This window comes from Nipponia nippon, unplaced genomic scaffold, assembly GCF_047370975.1.
Source record: "Nipponia nippon isolate SJK-2023a ecotype South Korea unplaced genomic scaffold, ASM4737097v1 scaffold_18, whole genome shotgun sequence".
In the NCBI taxonomy this organism is placed as follows: domain Eukaryota; kingdom Metazoa; phylum Chordata; class Aves; order Pelecaniformes; family Threskiornithidae; genus Nipponia; species Nipponia nippon.
The window spans coordinates 9,508,131-9,526,464 of record NW_028262334.1 but is presented as its reverse complement, the minus strand read 5'-3'; the positions used below and the strand labels follow the sequence as shown (position 1 = coordinate 9,526,464).

The following is an 18,334-nucleotide window of genomic DNA, read 5'->3' as shown; positions in this document are numbered from 1 at the left end:
CTTCGCACCTAAACAGACACTCCGGCCGCAGCAGGGCACTTAACGCATACCGATAAACCGAAGCCTCGGATACACGCTGAAGGATGCGGAAGAGCGAACAGGTAGACTGTTCGGCACTTTACAAGAGAGGATCAGAAAAATACATTCCTACTGCTAGTTAAAGGCCAAAATTACCGTCTGAGAGACCATCAGGAAAACTGGGGAAGGAGGGAACCTGTAGAGTTAGCATGGGTATTTCAAAAGATGCATTAGTGAATAATGCATGTGTAATAGATGTGCAAACACAACAGCCACCTTTTAGTGTAAAAAGGTATTTTAGTTCATTAGAAAGGATCTCCCACATGGCAAATTGTAAAAATTGTAAAAATAAACACAGTGCATTATCAGATTATTTACAGAATTCCATACACAAGAAAAATTTTTCCACTTGACCACACTTCTGAAATGCGCTTAATTATTGGTGGCAAGGGATGAAAAGGAAAAAGCCTGACTCGGTCTGCATGACTGACAATTAGAAAAAAGGCTTTTGGTCAGCTGAGCAAACACGATCGGGAGTCACTGACACATAAACGTGACATCTCCCAGGGAGAAGAGTTACTTTTCAAAATACAGTCGTGCTTTGAATTCTGGGAGAACCAAAAGGTAGGCAATGGATCTTCTAATTCAAATATATTCTAAAAACCTACCAAGTGTTACTGCAACATCAGCCTGTTGCAATTAGCAGACACGAATTTTGTGCAATTCTTGCACAAAACAGGTGTGGCACTGTGCATCTGGAAGCGCGAGTTTACAGACCGCGAACCGCCGACAGAAAGCTCCCAGCGGAAAGGACTCCCCTAAAACAACCCACAGCGTTCAGCGAATTCTCACAACTCACGTCACAAATGGCTGATCCCCCCAAATACCGGTAACTGGGGTCTCCTCTCCAAATGACAGCTACTCTCCAGGTCGTCTCGGTGATTCAGGCAACACGTGAAAGTGAGGTCTGGTTTCTGCCAGAGCAGCTCTGTTACCTCAAAAGGACATGATGTCTTTCGAAATATTGAACCGGTTCTTTAAATCAGCATACAAGAGAGGAGGAGGATTTAGGAGGAAGTCAAACCCAGCACTAGTGCCTTTCGCTTCCTTATTTAATACCAGATTGAGCATAACAGCACCCATGTAGCAATCCTTACAGCAGAAATTACTCATCAGAGAAAAGGCAGCCATGGCATGTTTGTACAGGAGCCAGTGCTTCCCACTGGCGCGAGCAAGTGAGGAGCGCCCCGCTGATGAATTTTGAGCAATGAGACAAACATCAGATGCAGTGAAGAGGACATGCAGAAACGCCGGCAAGAGCGGCGTGAGAGACACCATGGAGACCCCCACGCTCCCAGCAAGAACAGCATCTGGAGGTGGCTTTACAAAACTCCCGGGGAGGCACTCGGGACACCTGAAGTCAGGAGGGGAGGTGAGCTGAAGATGACCTTCCACGCGCCGTCTGCAAGCACTGGCGAGTCAACGGAACCTTAGCGTGCTGTGAATGGTACAACCGGGCACTAACATATGGCAAACCCTGTCACTGGCAAGCATCCATCAGCCTTTCACTCACAGAAAACCTGACCGCCGCTCTGTCAGACCCGGCAGAACACTCGTGTCAAGATGTACTGGGCTTTGTCGTGCTTCGTGAAGGCACAGCGGTAAGCGCGATGGGGTTAGGTCCATCAGCCTGATCTTACCAACACAGATGAACGCGCCAGGGAGAGGCAGTCCTCAAGAGAATTAAGATCTGTTGGTAACTGCCTGCTACTTGAAATACACAGTTGACTTTTCAGGATCAGGATTTTTCTCCCTCGCACAGCAACAAATGTAAATTATTTGGCACATCCCCAAAATAACATTTTCTCATCTCAACCAAACCTCATATTTTGCTATGATAAAACCTTTCTGTTCTTCTTACACACTTCTATTTACGAGAATACTTGCACACGTTTCAGAAAAGAAATCTTTGTAAAGTTACATGGATTTTATGACTAAATTGGGAAAGGTTAATAACTTCCCAAATGGAAAGGCCATCAGCAGGTTAGGCTTGTGGTCCCCAACGTGCAGGCCTTTGAACAGCAACGCAGATGTCCTTCTCGCAGAAACGCGCTTGTATATTGAAAAGGGAAAACCCCATGGTCCGCAGCCCAGGGCCCTTACAGGACTTTGTGCTACAACTCCAGCGTACGGCAGTGAATCAGCAGCTTTCAGCTCTCCTGGTTTAAAGGACATTCCAGCGGCCCTCAGTACCACCGACCTCCTACTAACACAGGGAGCGCTGACCTGAGCTGGGGCTGAGCAATCCCCTGCCGCAGAAAAGTGCTGTTGCAAAGCCGAAGAATACTTGAGATACCTGACGTAACGAAAAGATAACCAATGGCACGTGTATTCTTTCCAGGCATGGTTTATTGAAAACACACCAAATTGTTATCCTACACACCTGGGTTCTAACAAGCATTCTACTTGTCTGCATTATGGAAAGATCCTATAATAATAATACATTCTGTCACGGTAACATTTGTTCTATGAAAAGCATAATCCACCTTTTTTTTTCCTCTCCATACTTGTAAAATCAAACCATTCTAAGTGTTTCAGTTTATAGTACAGTGTAAATACAATGCAAAATCCCACCAGTCTAACCTACAGAGAGAATGTTGAGCAGTATTACAGAAAACACATTGTTGATTTTTTTTTTTTTATTCTCCTACCATGAAAATTTTAAGGCACATGATAGTTACAAACACATTAGCTACTAATTACCAGTAAGCTTCTTAGTCTAGTTATTTTGTTTTTCTGAACAGTAAGAACCAGATCAGCAGGCCTTGTAGTATCTGCGTTATCTTCCCCCTCACCTTGGACTTCAGAACACCCTACCCTGATGTAAAACTTACGACAGGAAAAAAAAGGTTCATAACACCTTCCCCTTAAACGCACTAGATTAGTTACTGTACCAATAAATCAGAGAATTTCTCTGTCGAAGATAAGGACACACCAGATTTCAGGGGCATGAAAACAAAGAGATTTTGCAAGAACCTATGCCTATATAAACACCTTCAAAAACTGTGAGAGCACGACTCCCCACCCCAGCGGCGCGGAGATGCTGGCTGGGGTTCTTGGCACGCCATGGGCAGCCGGAGGGCGGACGGGGCTCTGACCACTCTCGCGCCCATGTGGCTCCGGGAGCTTTGCTTACTCGGAGGGTTTAAGACGCGCGCCTCTCGGGGGTAGCTGAGCCTACGCGCTCAACTTTAAGGCAAGTAACAGAAGGTAACTCACCGCCTTCAGTCCCATGGAACTGCTCTAGGAGTGGAAACTGCTTTGCCTAGCATAAGCCTCGCGTGCTAGAAAGCGTTGCTGAAACCTGCTCCTCGGAGCTGGCAGGAAGGTAGCGATCTGCTGCAGCCAACAGGTCACCCCTGCCTTCTGGTGTCACTTACAGCAAGTCAGCTCCTGGTCCCCAGGTCAGTCCCTTTTGTCGTGGCTTGGCAACAGAGACAAGGTTCGCTTTCCTGCTACAGCCGCACTCAGCATCGGCGTGTCTGAGCGCACAAGAGCAGAACTAGGACGGGCAGGCGTTTTGCCCAGAAGACACTGAGGACCAGGGCCTACGGCTGCCCAAGCTGTTCTCTGGGGAGCATTTCAAGCTGGCAACACATCTCGAGTTGTCAAGTTACACTTACGGCTAAATTGCTACTTAACTCCAAGACAGAAACAGGACGTCCTAAAGCCTTGCCTTTCCACTCTCCTCCTCGGATTCTGCAGCCAGACCGACCAGCCTGGGAAGCGGTAAGCACAAGTACAATTGCTCACACGCTCAACAACCGATTGACGCTTCTCCAGGGCAGTCCTGACACACCGTTATTTTTTAAACCCTCCACAGCTTAGTAATGATGCCGAGGAGATGTGCAAGCCGCCTCCCTGCGAAGAACGTTCCGCAGTAATTACACGCCATCGCAAGTCTCCCTCTCCCCTAAGTTATCTCAGCCCTCACTGGGCCATCAAGTTTCCTCCTCCTCTTTAGCAGGAGCCTTGCACCACCATCGCTTCCTTCCACAACCATCCCTCCCACTAGAACTTCTGCAGGTAGAAAGCTCTCCTACCCCAGCCCTTTGCAGGCAGATTCCCTCCAGTTTTCACAGTGGAGCCAAAAGGAAAAGAGGAGGTCACGTACCTGAGCCCTAAAAAGCACTGCCTGCCTTTTAGCAGGAGGCTCCAGCCCCTCCTGCAGCTTTAGTCTCACACACTGCCGCCTTCCCTTCTTTACATACAGTCCCTGCTGCCAAAATACAACAATTACGGGCTCACCCACCCACATCCCAGAACAGCTCAAACAGCCAGCCGCGCTTGTGCCGACAAAGGGAGAGGCGAGGGCAGGCGCGGGCACCCATCCCACCAGCGAGCTTGCGGCCGTAGGTGAAAAGGACGTTAAATCACCAGACCTGGTCCAGAGTATCTTGCTTTGGACTTCAGCCGTTGGGCTGATTGCACCAGGCGAGAGTCTCACATGAAGTCACCCCCCAATCCACGTTCCTCCCTCAATATCCAAACAACAGTTTGGTGAGAAGAAAGAAACCACAGTAACGCAAATGGTGGGTTATTGCTACATACTTGGGAATTCGTCCTGATTGTGAGGCGTGGGAAGGGCGGGGGTAAGACGCGCGATTCCCAGGGGAAGTCTTGGCCCATGGACTTGGTATGGGACTTCTTGATATGCCATCCTTTCCTTCTCTGCGGCAATAAACCATGCTGTCGGCTCGCAGCTACGCTGGCTGTCCTGAACGCACACCCCCAGGAACACAGAACAGTTGGCTACCAGGACGCTGGGCAGCCAAAGCCATCCACCTGACAGCGAGGCTTGCTCGCCACGGGATGCAGCGTAAACACGAAAAGGATTTTCGGGGGAAAGTGGGACAGGGTCTGAATTTGCTTCTCAAATGCTCCTCAGTGTTTTTAGCCCACTAACGACGGAGACCAACACATATTCCAGTCCAGACTTTGAGCGTCCCCGTAGTGCCGCACCGAGAGCCATGGGATCTCTGGGACGGGAGGTCACGGTAACTGGCCCCCACTCGCTTCCCTTCCCCCCTCCTGCATTTTCCTCTGTTAACCTCTTGCTGGCTTTGAAATACCTGTACAACAACTAAATCACAAAGTCTTAGCAGAGACTCCTTTCAACAGTCAGGTCTTTATTTTAAGTGAACTTTGCTCAGACTCCTTTGGTAAATATATGGTTTGAAGTAGATCAGGGACAGACTGACAGCACGGCCCTTCTCTTACACTGTTCTAATCAGCTACAAAGCAGGTTCCATTGCTAATTACTGAACGTTTTTAAAAAAATCCTTTCATATACAAAAAGAATACACCAAGTACATAACCAAAAGTGATATAAAACTCTTCTGTGTAGCTTGGTTAAAAGGGTCTCCGCGTATTGGCAGAACGAGTATGAAAAGAGCACCATTGATAGAATATACAGTCAGACTATGTATCTGGTTTCATCGCCACACTTTATGTCTACACATGGACAGACACTGCCCCGACACGAATGCAGATAATCACAGATGTATCTCTTTGCTTCCCTTGATCCGCTGAGCATCTTAGGCCCAAAAGGACTCTCATGCAGGTGAAAAAACCAAATCTTTGCTATCTTAATTTGCTCCAAGCCACTCCACCTTCCCCAGGATCCAGAAGCGACCCCTGCAACGTGCGTGGAAGCCGAGGGTCAAAAAGGGAGGGTGCGAAGGAGCACGCGTATCACCCAAACCACTGACAGCTTCTGGCATCAGTCTTTTTCCCTGAATCAACAAATGCTTCCCTCTCCTGCAAACTACTTTACATGGTTTTGTTAACCTATCTTCTGCACAACAATATATATATATAGATATATAGATTTTTTTATTTATATATATGTATTCATGTCAAATTTTTAATATACTCAAGAAGATACAAAGCTCTTGGTACTTGATTTTTTTTTTTATAAGTTTTTGAATTTTTTTTTACAAAAATTTTAGATGTTTACTATTACAGTAATATTCTGGGGGAGGTGAGGTCGTTGGATATTTCCCCTTTTTAATTACAAAGGAAATGGCAGGCACTGAAAACTGCAAATGATGTTTGCTAGATTCAAACATGTGCTTTCCAGTCACACCGTTTTTAGGAGCTTGTTTAAAACTAAACGTGGCAATCAAAGAACAGTGGCAACCAAATAAAATCAGCAAAAGCCCTCCGATGCTACCAGCGAGACACTTGCTTCCTACTCTCGCCTGCTGCCCTCCCTCGAGCAATGCCTGGAGAAAAGCAGTGGTCCGATGCCGGGTCGCTCCCAGCGTTACCAGCTACCACGTACACGGGGTACGCTCCTCTGAGGCGAAGAGTCCCCATACACAAAGCAGGCCCTGGCATCCGAGAGGAGAACCGCTGCACGCGGGTGATTTTCCCACCAAAGGAAATATGTGATCTCAAAACAAAACCAAAGGAACACGGAAATCGTGATGATGATGATTTAGAAAAGGCCAAACCAGTTCCCTTTCCGGCATTCTTCATCAGGATCTATAGCCCAAAGCAAACATGGGTCCAACAGCGATAAATGTACCATCAAATGTAAGTGACAGACCCATCTAAAATTCATAGCGTGTTCAAAAGAAGACATCCTACGAAAAAGCTCCTGTTTTCTTCCAATGTGTTAACAGCTATGGCAAAAGAAATTGTTAATCATCATCAATGCAACACCGGTACATTTAAAATGTAAAAGCTCCTTAACTGCAATCTTTGAGAACAAGAAAATAAAAAGCCAGCCAACTCCATTTCTCAGCATAGATTTCTGAACCAGGGAGACCGAAACCTTCAGTAAACTGCTTCTCAATACGTGGAAATAAAAACAGAGCCATTACAGAATTCAAAAGGCAGAAGTATTGTACACCAGATTATAATGATAATATAGCACTGTGATATAGCTTACTCTAAAAGCAGATTATACAGCTTGCATCAATTTTGTCATCCACTCTCCAGTTCATTTGACCAGCGTTTAATAGTTTTTGTTCTGCATTTTCTCCTTTCATTGAAATCCAATAAGCCCACTCAACATTCCTGCACTTTCTGTGGAAACAATAAAGAAAACCTAAAGATTTTTCAAAAAGCCTTTAAAAATGTTAGATTCACAGTTCAAAAGAAATCCCCCAAAACAAAAAACCAAAACAATGAGCCCCAAACCAGAAAAGTGCTATTATCTTCATGGCTACACCTACGATATTATTTCAGATATTCTGCAGTTCCTCTTTCACTTGTGAAGCTGTCGTCTTTGCTGCCGCATGACCTTCGCTTCTCACACTTGGCACCGTCCACACCTAAGAGTCACCCAAGAACGCAGCCAGCGAGGTGGAAGCCTGGGTTCTCTTTTCTTGCTTGCTTGCTTGCTTGCTTTCTTCTTGCAGGAGCAGGAGGGAGGGGGAGGTGGTGGCTCTTTCTGGTGGGAATGTGACCGAGTTAAAAAGCAAACTGTCTCGCTGTAAGGCATGGTGCTCTGGGGTGGGCAATGGCAGTCCGTCGTGCTTCCTCCCCACGTCCTCCTAGACTCTGCAGCCTGGTCAGGGATGCAGCGCCCTCCAAACCAGAATGGCAGTGGTGACTGATGAGATCCTCTGTGTCGATTCAATGTTTGTTTCTCCCCCTCAATTAAAAAAAAATGTGGTTGGACTCTAGCCCTGCAAAATAAAGTCAAAACTGATTAATACCACCAAGTAACATGACCTTGGTGATCTCCCCCAGCCAGTGGTGGGATGGTGACTGCAAGTGCCAACCCAACCCCAATATATGTCTTCCTTGAAGGGTACGACTGGGAGAAAACGAGCACAGACTTCATTTTTCAGAGTCTGCAGCCCACCTGTAAGCCTTCACGGCTCAGCAAAGAGCGCAGGAATGCACCGTACAGGCACTACACACATACACTTATCTCGGCCCTTCGGCGAAGCCAACAAGACTGACCACGCCGTGCTGCCAAGCTGCGGGAAGCCAACGGTGCCAGGGTCTGCTCCGTGGCTACAGAAGAGTGCCTGGCAATGTTCAAAGACTGCTCCGGGCAGGGGCTTCCAGCCCCAGAACAAAAACAATCTGTAAACACTCAGCACTTAGACTAGACTCTTAAAAGAAGAAGAAGGGAAAACAAAAAATCACCCCCCCGGAGTTTCCTCTCCCACTAATGCAAGAGATTTCCATGTAGAATTACGGGGGGGGATGATGCTCCCTGTTTTGAAATTTGGGCCTTTAAAGGTTGAGTCCCCGTCCCTGGAGGTATTTAAAAGATGGATAGATGTGGTGCTTAGGGACATGGTTTAGTGGTGGGCTTGGCAGTGCTGGGTTAACGGTTGGACTTGATGATCTTAAGGGTCTTTTCCCACCTAAACGATTCTGTGACTCTGTTGTCCACTCTGAGGCAAAGGCGCCCAGAGCCTTCACCCAGAGCAGTGGCAGGGGTGAGGGAAGGCCAGGGATATTACTGAGGAACCTGGCACGGGGCAAAGGCAGAGAACTAGAAAGCGACAAAAAGGCACCTTTCTTTAGCGACAGGAAAAAAAAAAAGGAATTGAGAAGTCGGAGTTGTGGGTCACGTTTATTGTTTAACCAAAACCATCTCTCCTTGCAAAGTAACTTGTGCACAGACAGCAGGGCTCCTGCAGATGGGCAGGGCTGCGTAACTCACGGGAACCTCGGGGGACATCCATAAATAGTCAAGGATATGCCTTTCCTGAAGTCTCAGGCTAATCCTTATAATGAGCATAGAGGGGGAAAAAAATGGTTGGAAGCAGGAAAACACTATCAAATTCATTCCCGTGGCCTAACAGCAGAAATCATTCACGTTTCAGCTGACAACCAATCATTCACAATATTAATTTTCTGCCTGGTTATTTGACAGGTTATTTTTTAATCAAACAGTGGTGTTTGACTGCATTTCATTAAAGATACACTGAATAATATAAACGCCACTTTTTTTTCAAACGCATTTTCATTTGTCTGAAGGGACCCAGTTAGCAGTTAGCCTTGAGGAGATTCCACAGCGGTACAGATCATGCACAAGACAAGTTAATCACTAGCACCAATTACCATTAAAAGGACCTACCATGCATGCAAATTAGACCCAGGAGTCAACAGGCTGGGGTTTAATGTCACGGGCATCCACCAGATTCACCGAAGCCCTGTTACTCCTGTTTATGTTTTTCCTATTTGTGTCATTCTGCAGCACAGGGTGAGGAGTTAAAGGCAAAACAGAGCGGATTAATCAAACAGAACCACCAAACACGTCAGCTTAAAGGAGCACAAGGGAAAATTAGTGGTAGAGAAAGAAAAAAGATCAGCAAAGGCACAATACTGACAAAAGCATCTGCAACGGCCAAAAGGCTGCGCTTCCCTGCCGTCATTATTCACAGTTCTTGGCCACTCTTGAACCTCAGAGCCACGGCTATCGAACAGCTCACGAGCCCGGAGACCCCACAGATGCATTTCTGTTTCCCCGCACGGGGAGAAGGGTGAGGAGCAGCTCCTCAGCTCTGCCCAGCTGAAGGCACGGCAGCACAGCCCGAGGCAAACACCAGGCTGAATCCGGGGTACCGCTGTCCTTAAAACCACGAGGCAGCACAGACGATGGGAGAGGCATCGTCGAGGTGAAATGTTTTTTCTCTTTCTCATGAAAGCAAAGCAGCTACTCACTGAACTCTGGGTTGTGCTTCACTTCAGACGTACACTGAAGTTTGGGCTGCTTGATGTGACTTTGAGGGTTGTACCAGACCACTATAATGACTTTTGAGTGGCAAAAATAACACGTATTTGTTAATATTCCTGCCTTAGCCTGCTTTCCTTAGGAAGACATTTTCTGTCAAGCTCCTATTGATCAACGTTCTTATGTCGCTTAGCGCATCCATTCCCACTGCATCCTTGCAAAACATATTAGAACTGCCAGGAGGGAACCAGAAGGTTTATTGTGTTGGCACTGGTTCAGGCAGGGCCATCTCTCGCCACACTGGAGCGGGGCGGGGGGCACACTGCATGACTTGAGCAATCAGCTCTATCAGTTCCAAAAACAAACGAAGGAGCACAACCACCTCTACCAACAAGTTCAGCTGGGCAGCCTTCAACAGGGTGCAGCTGCACCCAGAACTGGCAGACTGGAGAGAGTGATCTGTGCTTAAAAAACGTCCGGCTGGATTGAAGCCTTTCTCCAGGGCATACCTTTACGGAAAGGCAGGACACAGCAGGGAAGGCGTGACCAGGCAAGCCTCCGTAGGCAGACTGATGCAGCAGGACATCTTCCTAATTCATGATCTATGGAAATCTTTTTCTCCAAATCACATTTGTATTCCCCTTGTTCAATAATAGTGGGGTTTCCTACCAACTGACTGAAGTTTAATTGTTTCCACTGAGTCACCTGGATTTTCTGATATTATCAGCAACGTGCTGAAGGTTATTAAGGACAGCCTTCTGCAGACTAACAACAGTGTTTCCTACCACTGACGCCTGTTTCACTGAATCCTCCTCTTCCTCCTCGAAATTACTTCCCCGGGGGAAAACACAAGCTTGTTTTGCGGCCAGGGAGAACTGACGGCCACAGCATTAAGTGACTTTTTAAGGTCTGCTGAAAAGGTGTAGCAACACGACAGAAATTATACAGAGCCTGCTAAGCCACATTTGCACACCACTCACAATACAGAGAGCTTTGTGAAGTAAGATTTTTGGCGGTTTTTTCATTATAAAGTTGTTTAAATTTGTTTTTAGAAGGCACACACATAACTCTGCAAGTCTCTCCCTCTCCATCTCCTTGGCCCATGCCCACAGTCCGCCGTCAGGACTGTGAACGAGCGTTGGGGAAACGAATGCTGTTCACCACGCTGCTGTACAGACGCACAAGCTCACGCCTACTTCTCATGCTGAAAGCAATGAAGCAGCGTGACCGTCTGAAGCGACTGTCCTCGGAGCAAAGTCTGAGCACACGTACGCACTTGAGGGCTAGGGAATGCTGCCCGGACGAGGGTGACAGAACAAACACTTTCTGTTTTTACAACATCATCCATTTACAAGAATACAGTGATTGCCTGCATTTGCTCCTGCGCTGGAAAGCAGCATTTTGTTTTTATTTCTAGTTAGCCAAGTGCTAAGTTACGAAATGGTGCCTTTATCTAAAAACAAAACAAAACAAACCACTCCAACCCTTTACAGTCCCCTGGTGAGTAACTACCCTGTATTTCTTGCTGAGGACACCAGGCTTCCTTTCTTTTAAGGCACTATCTAGCATTCAGCAGTAAGAGGACGCTCACTTTTAAAGGTTCTTTCTCCGAAGCATCCCCTGTGTTATCACTGGCCTTGTATTTGCGCTCCTTGTCCCGGTGATCGATGGTGGAGTACCCATCTGAGGAGAAATAACATGACAGTCAGGCATGAAGCACAAATAAGAGCAAACCCAGAGCTGATGCTAGCAGAATTCTTCAGCAAAGAAACAGGAAAATAAACCGTCACAGCCCAAAGATGCTGGCAGCCTGCTTTTCACAGGCGCTCCAGCTCCGAAATTTCATTTTTACCAGCTTAAAACAGAACAGAAAAGCCCTCTCTTTATATCGCTGCCAGATGCCGGCACTCGTCAGCAAGCAGCACTGTTTTCATCCCAGCCTGCTGCAGTTTTTAGTGTGCCCAAGGAAAGCAGCAAGTTGTCATCTCGCGCCCCGTGGCTAATGAACTCCAAATTCAGCCCCAATCTTGTGTCCCTTGCTTCGCAGCCTGGCTAATTGGCTGTGTTCGTTCTCTGAATGCTCTGCAGCACGTTCCCGCTCCTCCTGCGCCTGGCTGCTAGCAGGCCGTGGCCATCATTTGGAAGAGGCCCCTTCGGAGCCCTGAGGAAAAGGGCCCGTCGCGTTGGGAGAAACCTCGGCGCAAAGCCTGCTGTGCCTGGGCTGTCCTTCATCACAAAGCAGCACCCGCTGGTGCTGCTGCTCCCGACAACTAAGAAACAACATGAAAGCGCGATGAACACAAGGAAGAGAAGTGGGAGAGGGTTTTATAGAGAAATGGCTCTAATTATTTCAGAACCTTTGCTTTGAATCATTGTCAGCCAATGCAAATCTTCATTTGTTTTCCTGATGCATCAGATTTCTCTCATTATCAGTGACAAATAGATCCTCTCCTGCTCTGCTTTGACAGCATCGTAATCTGGAGTAAATGACACTCAAATTTATAGCTCCCTGTAGGCTTTTGTTTTCCCCTGCGTAACTGAGGGATCATTAATGTTTTCACGTCCTGGCAAACTGGGTTCTTCGAATACCACAAAAAAGTTTTACATGCACTACCGAAATGCTCCTCTCTGGGTTGATTACTTGCCTGCCAGAGGTCACGAAGCAGAAGTCAGTCCTGTTTCTGGGGGGCTCCCATGGCATAAAGGGGCACTGGTTGCCCACACAACGAAAGCACACACAGCTGGAGCGACTGGGACCAAACGCAGTCGCAAAGCAGGGCCCTAAGTGATGTTTCTGCTGGCCATCGCCAGGTTAAGTTTTAAAAGAGCTGTAGTTTTCCTGTGCATCTTACGAATCAAAGTGCACACAGACCTGCAACAAGCACCCGAAGTGGCACGTATTTATGCCATCGTGGATAGTAGCAGATTATTTAACCACGCTGCCTAAAAATAACTAAAGAATTTTGGTGTTACACGTGTAGTACACAGATCTTAAAGCATGAAAATAATCACTACACAGAGCTTTACTTACAATTATTTGTTGGCAATGAAGATGCCTAACATTCTTGGCTATTCCTTCCAAACAGAAAAGAAAAACCCTAAAGCCTACCAGCTGCACCCAGCATCTGTGGAGGAACGCGTGACCAGTCATTCTCGTTCAAATGACAGGCGTGAATACTGCCAGTAAGTCATATCCTCATCTAAAGATTCATCATTTATTTAGGAGTAAATAGTTCACGTAGGTATGTATTTAAATGATGGAAACATGCCAACTCCCAAAAAAATCAAACTCACAACAACTGAGCAGTAGCTTTTTACAATCTAACATTAATTATACTCACAACGATGTAACGGATCACTTTACATTTTTGTAGTGCCATCATCACAGGTGATCCACAAACATTTTTTAAATGAATTGCCGAGATATAAAGGAAACCTTTAACCTGCCCCCAGAAAGCAACAGCTACTGAATGAAGTATGGCAGCTGTGATACTTCTGACCTTGCTCCCTGGGAAGGACGGACTGTAATCACAAGAAATGAGAAGCACACCACATCTTCAATACTACTAAAAAATTAAAAAACCATGCTTAGCCAGGACAGCAGCAACAGGAAGATTAAGCTTTTGCACAGTGGCAGTAATCTAACAACAAAGAACAGTCAAGAACTTTGTTCTTCATCTCCAAGTTCCAACACGGTTTGCAATTCATGCCGTCAGCCCGCTGCTGCGTGGTCTGCATGCTAACGGTGCCGCACGCAGCAGCACTAATGGATTATGTGCTTCTGAAACCCACACACTGTGCTACGCCTCTGCCAAGATAAGCAGCAGCAGAGATAGGAAGTTCATGATTTGACCTAATAAAATGAGAAATATCTTGAAGGAGGCTGCATCAGAGAAGTAATACCTCAGTGCCCCAAGGAGCACAGCTCTCCAGAGAAATTAGAAAGCATTGCTTCTCCATTTTTCAGATTCATTCTAAAAAGTAATCAGAATGAACTCTGTTTCTGTGGCATAAAGGAGACCTACACAGACCTTACTGCTCCAAGGTATAAGTGCATTATTCTGAGTTAATATGATCCAACCTGTAGACAAAAGTTATACTGGCCAAGAGAGGATGTCCCATTCTTGGCTTGTTTATTCCTCTCTCTCACCTTTCTACTTGTTGTCTTCTCTCTTGCTTCACTGACCACCTCTCGTTCACTCTGCAGCAACATTTTAATGTCGTCACAAATTACAGGACCAAACGTCTGCTGAGTGTCGGTGCATCTGTGCCCTCACACAGCTCTCAACTTAGAAAGATCAAACCTCCAGACCCATCAAAGAGGAGGAGAAAGGAAGGAGAAGGAAGACGGGCACGTAGGAGAGGGGCATCTGAACCACGTGTCTCTGGTCTGAACAATCCTCAGCTCCCAGAAGCTCTTGTCTGACGACTGACTGCAGGTGAACTGAGGCACAGGCACAGTTTTGGAGAACTCGCACATCTGGCATCCAGCCTTGAGATCACAGCTCTGCTGCTTCTGCAGACAGCTCCGGGCCACAGCCACCCTCAGGCAGCACACGACAGTAAGCGTCGATGATCTTCAGATCAGTCGGTGCAGAGCCGCTTGTCTGGAGCTGAAGAAGTCTGACAGACCTGAGCTCTCTCTGCACTGGGCCGTCTAGTGCATCCCACGGTAACTCCTCACACACGTTTTCTTCCATCTCCCAGGACATCCACGCTCTACCCAGGCCCTCCCATTGCTCCAGACAACAGGAATCTGACTGGTCTGGTACTGCCAGCTGATGGGAAATGTATCTTTCTGCCTCCCTAGCCACACTGATAGCGAATTAAATACCTTTATAGAGAAGGACGTCCCCCACAGCATTAGCAAACAAGCTGAGATACCAATAGCAATTTTCTTTTTGCGGTCTTGAAGAAGAGACAACATGGGTGAACAGTAAGGGCCCAGGCACCAAGACAGCTGAGCCCTGATAAGAAGAGGCAATCGATGAGCGGCAGACAGGCGGGGATGTTCTGGAACAAGCAGCCTTGTACGCTGCAGGGGAGCAGGGAAGGGTTGGAACCCCTTCTGGGCTGGAAGGACCTGGCCAAACGGACGGGTCCCTCTAACGTGTGTGGCGTGGAGAGCCACTGAATTCTGCACTGACACGCTCCAACGTGTTTGAGGCGACTGCAGTTCAGTACCAAAGCGGTATACCAGGAAGAAAATTATGCAACCTGGAACCACCTGAATTAAATGAAATGAACAACAAAAAGCTGGAGGCAGATGAGAATTCTCTAAAACACAGTGAACATAAAGCAGAAAGATCTTGGGGCAAGTGGAGTCAGAAAGAGGAAGGCAAGGGAAAAACACACAACTGAAACCAGGGCACAGGACTTTCTGCAACAAAAAGAAATAAAAAGATAAGCTGGGATGCTGAACAACTGTCTCTGGTACTCTGTCACGCATTTGCTTTGCAAACATAAGTGAGGTCAGTCTCTCCTGGAGGCTCAACGTAGACTGGGGTGGAGTATGTGGGGATACAACCAAACTGTGCTTACTGGAGGTGCAAACCCAGAGGGCTGCATGTTGATGTTCTGCTCCTTATATCTGCCAGTTCACTCCAGAAAGGAAGAAGAACACAAACTCCAGAATACAACAGTCCGCAATGAAGTTAAAATCAGAAAATACAGCCTAGAGCAGCTCCTCGTGTAAGTATGCCCGTAAGGCAAAAAACATACGGCATCTGGAAGAGCCTGAAGGAAAGAGATGAAGTACTACGTTGTTATTCCAGTTCCTCGGAATTAAGGATAGTAAACTGGATAAATTAATTTAGTCCCTTCTCAGTTGACCTCTGAAACAGCGCAAAGTTATAGTCATACTGGCGTTAAAAAGCACCGAAGAGCTGGGGTCAGGACAACTTGGCAGATTTCATCTTCTAATAGTGATGAAAAGATTGGAGAACAGAACGGCCCAGAGGACCTGCCTGATGTACATGCGCTGTTAATTTGCATTTCATTTTGTACTCAGAGCTGTACCGGTAACTCCTGAAAGCATACGGCAACAATTAATATCGAGCCTATAAACGACCAGCACTGCCCACAGTGCAGCACCTGCTAGCACACAGCCATCCTGCCAGGCAATCTTCTCCAAAGTTATCTTCTTCCATTGTGAGACCAAATGTTTCAGTGTTCCCTTAGGCAAAATACATATGCACAGTTGATTCGTGACAGGTGGCATCTTATTTTTCTAAGAAGATGAAAGGTAATATATACCTGTTATTTTAACGTCTGAACGTGCTTGGCTTTCAGCTTGGTTCTAACTTGCAATTTTTTTCAGCTACAATCACAAATCACAGTATATCAAACTGTGTGATTTGGAGGCATTAATACAGGTATTTAAATAAAAATAACATCAACTGGAAGAAGTAAAGCAAATTCCCAAGAGACCACACAGCACCTTCATCTACCTCAGTAAAGAAAAAAACCCTCTGTAAGTCTTAAACTCCAGAGCTTATCAATCTCAAAGCACCTCATTGGCAGCAGGTGGCTGCTCTCAGTCTGTAGGAAAAGCCAGGCCTGGCTAGATGCAGGTAAAGGAAAGCTGGAGCCAGGAATATCACACACACTAACTTATTCTTGGTGCTACCTACAGAAAACAAAGGCAGAACAGATTTAGACACAAGCGTTACATTGAAGTCAATTTTGAACTGGTTTTTTCTTTTTTTCCCTTCTGAATCCCCAGACTTCCAGATCTGTAAGAGGGAATGCAGCTGCCTCAGGGGCCTGAGACTAGAGTGAAAGCTAGGTCAGTGTATCTCCATTATACGCTTAAAGTAGTGGCAAAATTGGTGTGCACACTAAGAAAAAACAAAGACAGAAAAAAAAAAAGATGACGACCAATCTTTTGTAAGGTAACGTTCTGTTTTTAAATGTCAGCTTTATCCATCTGAAAGAATATCACCTAGAGAAATAGCTGAACTTTGCTGTGAGTGACAGCGTGCTCTATTGAAGCAGACAGAGGGGTTGATCTATGGCTGAATTTACCTGGGCCAAGTTCATCCATAGGTATCATATCGCGACTCCCAGCCTTCTCGTTATCTATAAACCAGAAACATTGAAACGACTTGAGTTACATTTGCTTTTCTCAACACCTGGTATTTTTAAATTAGTCACAGGACCAGGAGGTCCATAACGTACTGAATGCAGAGACTACTGTAAAAAACAACCAACCATTCAACTGTTACCCATTCAGAAAGAAGTTTGATTTAAGCTCTCCAGAGAGCACATGTAATCCTTGTATTTTCTGCTTTGGGACTGTAATACAGAACTCCCTCTCTCCAAGTGGTAACAGAAAACGCAGTTCTGCTTTGGACCGCCTACCGCTATTAACAGGCTTTTCTCTGGTCTCTCCAGAACAGAAGGAAAATAAGTAAGGGTGCAGCTTCACATGGCACACAAGCCAATCCAGCAGCCTGCTGAGCCAACAGAAAGGTAACCCACAAAGAAAACACGGAGTTTTTGTCAGATCAGCACACTGACCAGTCACCCTCTCTGCAAAATCTGCCAGGTCTGATCGAAGACAGGCAGGGCAGCGTGGGGCTGTCCTTTCTGCAGTGATCTGCAGTTAAACCAGGTAAAGCGCAACACGGCAAACTCTGCCGTAGGAGACTAAAGATTTCCGAAAAGAAATGTTGACATCTGAGCGTTGGAAACCAGGACCAGATTCAGAGACAAAGCAATCATAATGAAATTAAAGCTGGAGCCACACCAGTGTCGGCGTGGCTGCGTCAGGCCTCATGAAAAAGCGCAGACAGGTTTAGCTAGCGTTTGGATAAACCCTCTCCAAAGAAAAAACTGCGCAGCCGAGGAAGAAGCACCGCCAAAACCGGCACGTTTCTTCAGAAAGGAAAAGACTCCAGTACTGCGTAGGGGTAAGGCCAAGCCCACTGCCTGGCTGAAGGGTAGATTTATTAATATATAACATTGTCAAACAAGGCTGTTCTCCTCTTTCAAAGTCCCAACTCATGTCTATCCCCATTTCTCCCAGGAAGATTTAACTGATTATGTTGCATACAAGTTGAGAAAACAACATCAGTAGCGCACATTTCACAAGGGAAGGAATACTATCCATATCCAGCTAACAGGACTGAGCATTTTGGGACTGTGGGGTAAAAATCACCACAGAAATAATATATTTCTACCCCCTCATACCATAACACAGATGTGGCAAATCCAGAAAACAAGCAAGCAAAGCACAACAGACAAAGCGATAAAAAGCAGAACCGACCTTGACTTTTATCAACCAGCGGCAGAGTGCTGTCGTCGTAGGCAGACCTGCCAGCAGTGCCTTTGGAACCCTTTGGAGTCGCAGAAACAGACTACGAGACAAAAATCGCATAAATACAAAATTGCTACTCAGGGCAACCGAGCAAGAAAAATAAACATACCAACAGTATGGAGAGAGACTATGGAATGCTGCTAAGCCCCCCTTCTGTCGATAATACAGCACTGGAGTATTTTTTATGTTCATATAGATTTGTTGGTGGAGTTTTTTTCCTGTTATCTAAATGGCAGCATTGTTGGTCTGTGAAAGGAGCAAAACCTTTCCACGGGGAAAGAGGAGGA

The 18,334-nt window shown here is 46.3% G+C and overlaps 1 protein-coding gene across 13 annotated transcripts in view; it reads right to left on the bottom strand.

Annotated features, from left to right (window-relative positions):
* Nucleotides 1-2,409: 2,409 nt before the first annotated feature.
* Nucleotides 2,410-18,334, bottom strand: part of ARVCF (ARVCF delta catenin family member) — a 287,922-nt gene continuing 271,997 nt past the window's right edge. For 12 of the 13 annotated variants that reach the window (XM_087754800.1, XM_087754809.1, XM_087754797.1 and 9 more), the window contains 5 exons: nt 17,997-18,087; nt 16,754-16,807; nt 11,319-11,410; nt 9,131-9,244; nt 2,410-7,718 (listed from right to left, as the gene is read on the bottom strand). In XM_087754800.1, coding sequence (XP_087610926.1) covers nt 9,143-9,244; nt 11,319-11,410; nt 16,754-16,807; nt 17,997-18,087 — 339 coding nt within the window. In that variant the 3' untranslated portion in view covers nt 2,410-7,718; nt 9,131-9,142. The remainder of the gene's footprint in view (nt 7,719-9,130; nt 9,245-11,318; nt 11,411-16,753; nt 16,808-17,996; nt 18,088-18,334) is intronic. The other variant, XM_087754806.1, reaches the window with a different exon arrangement.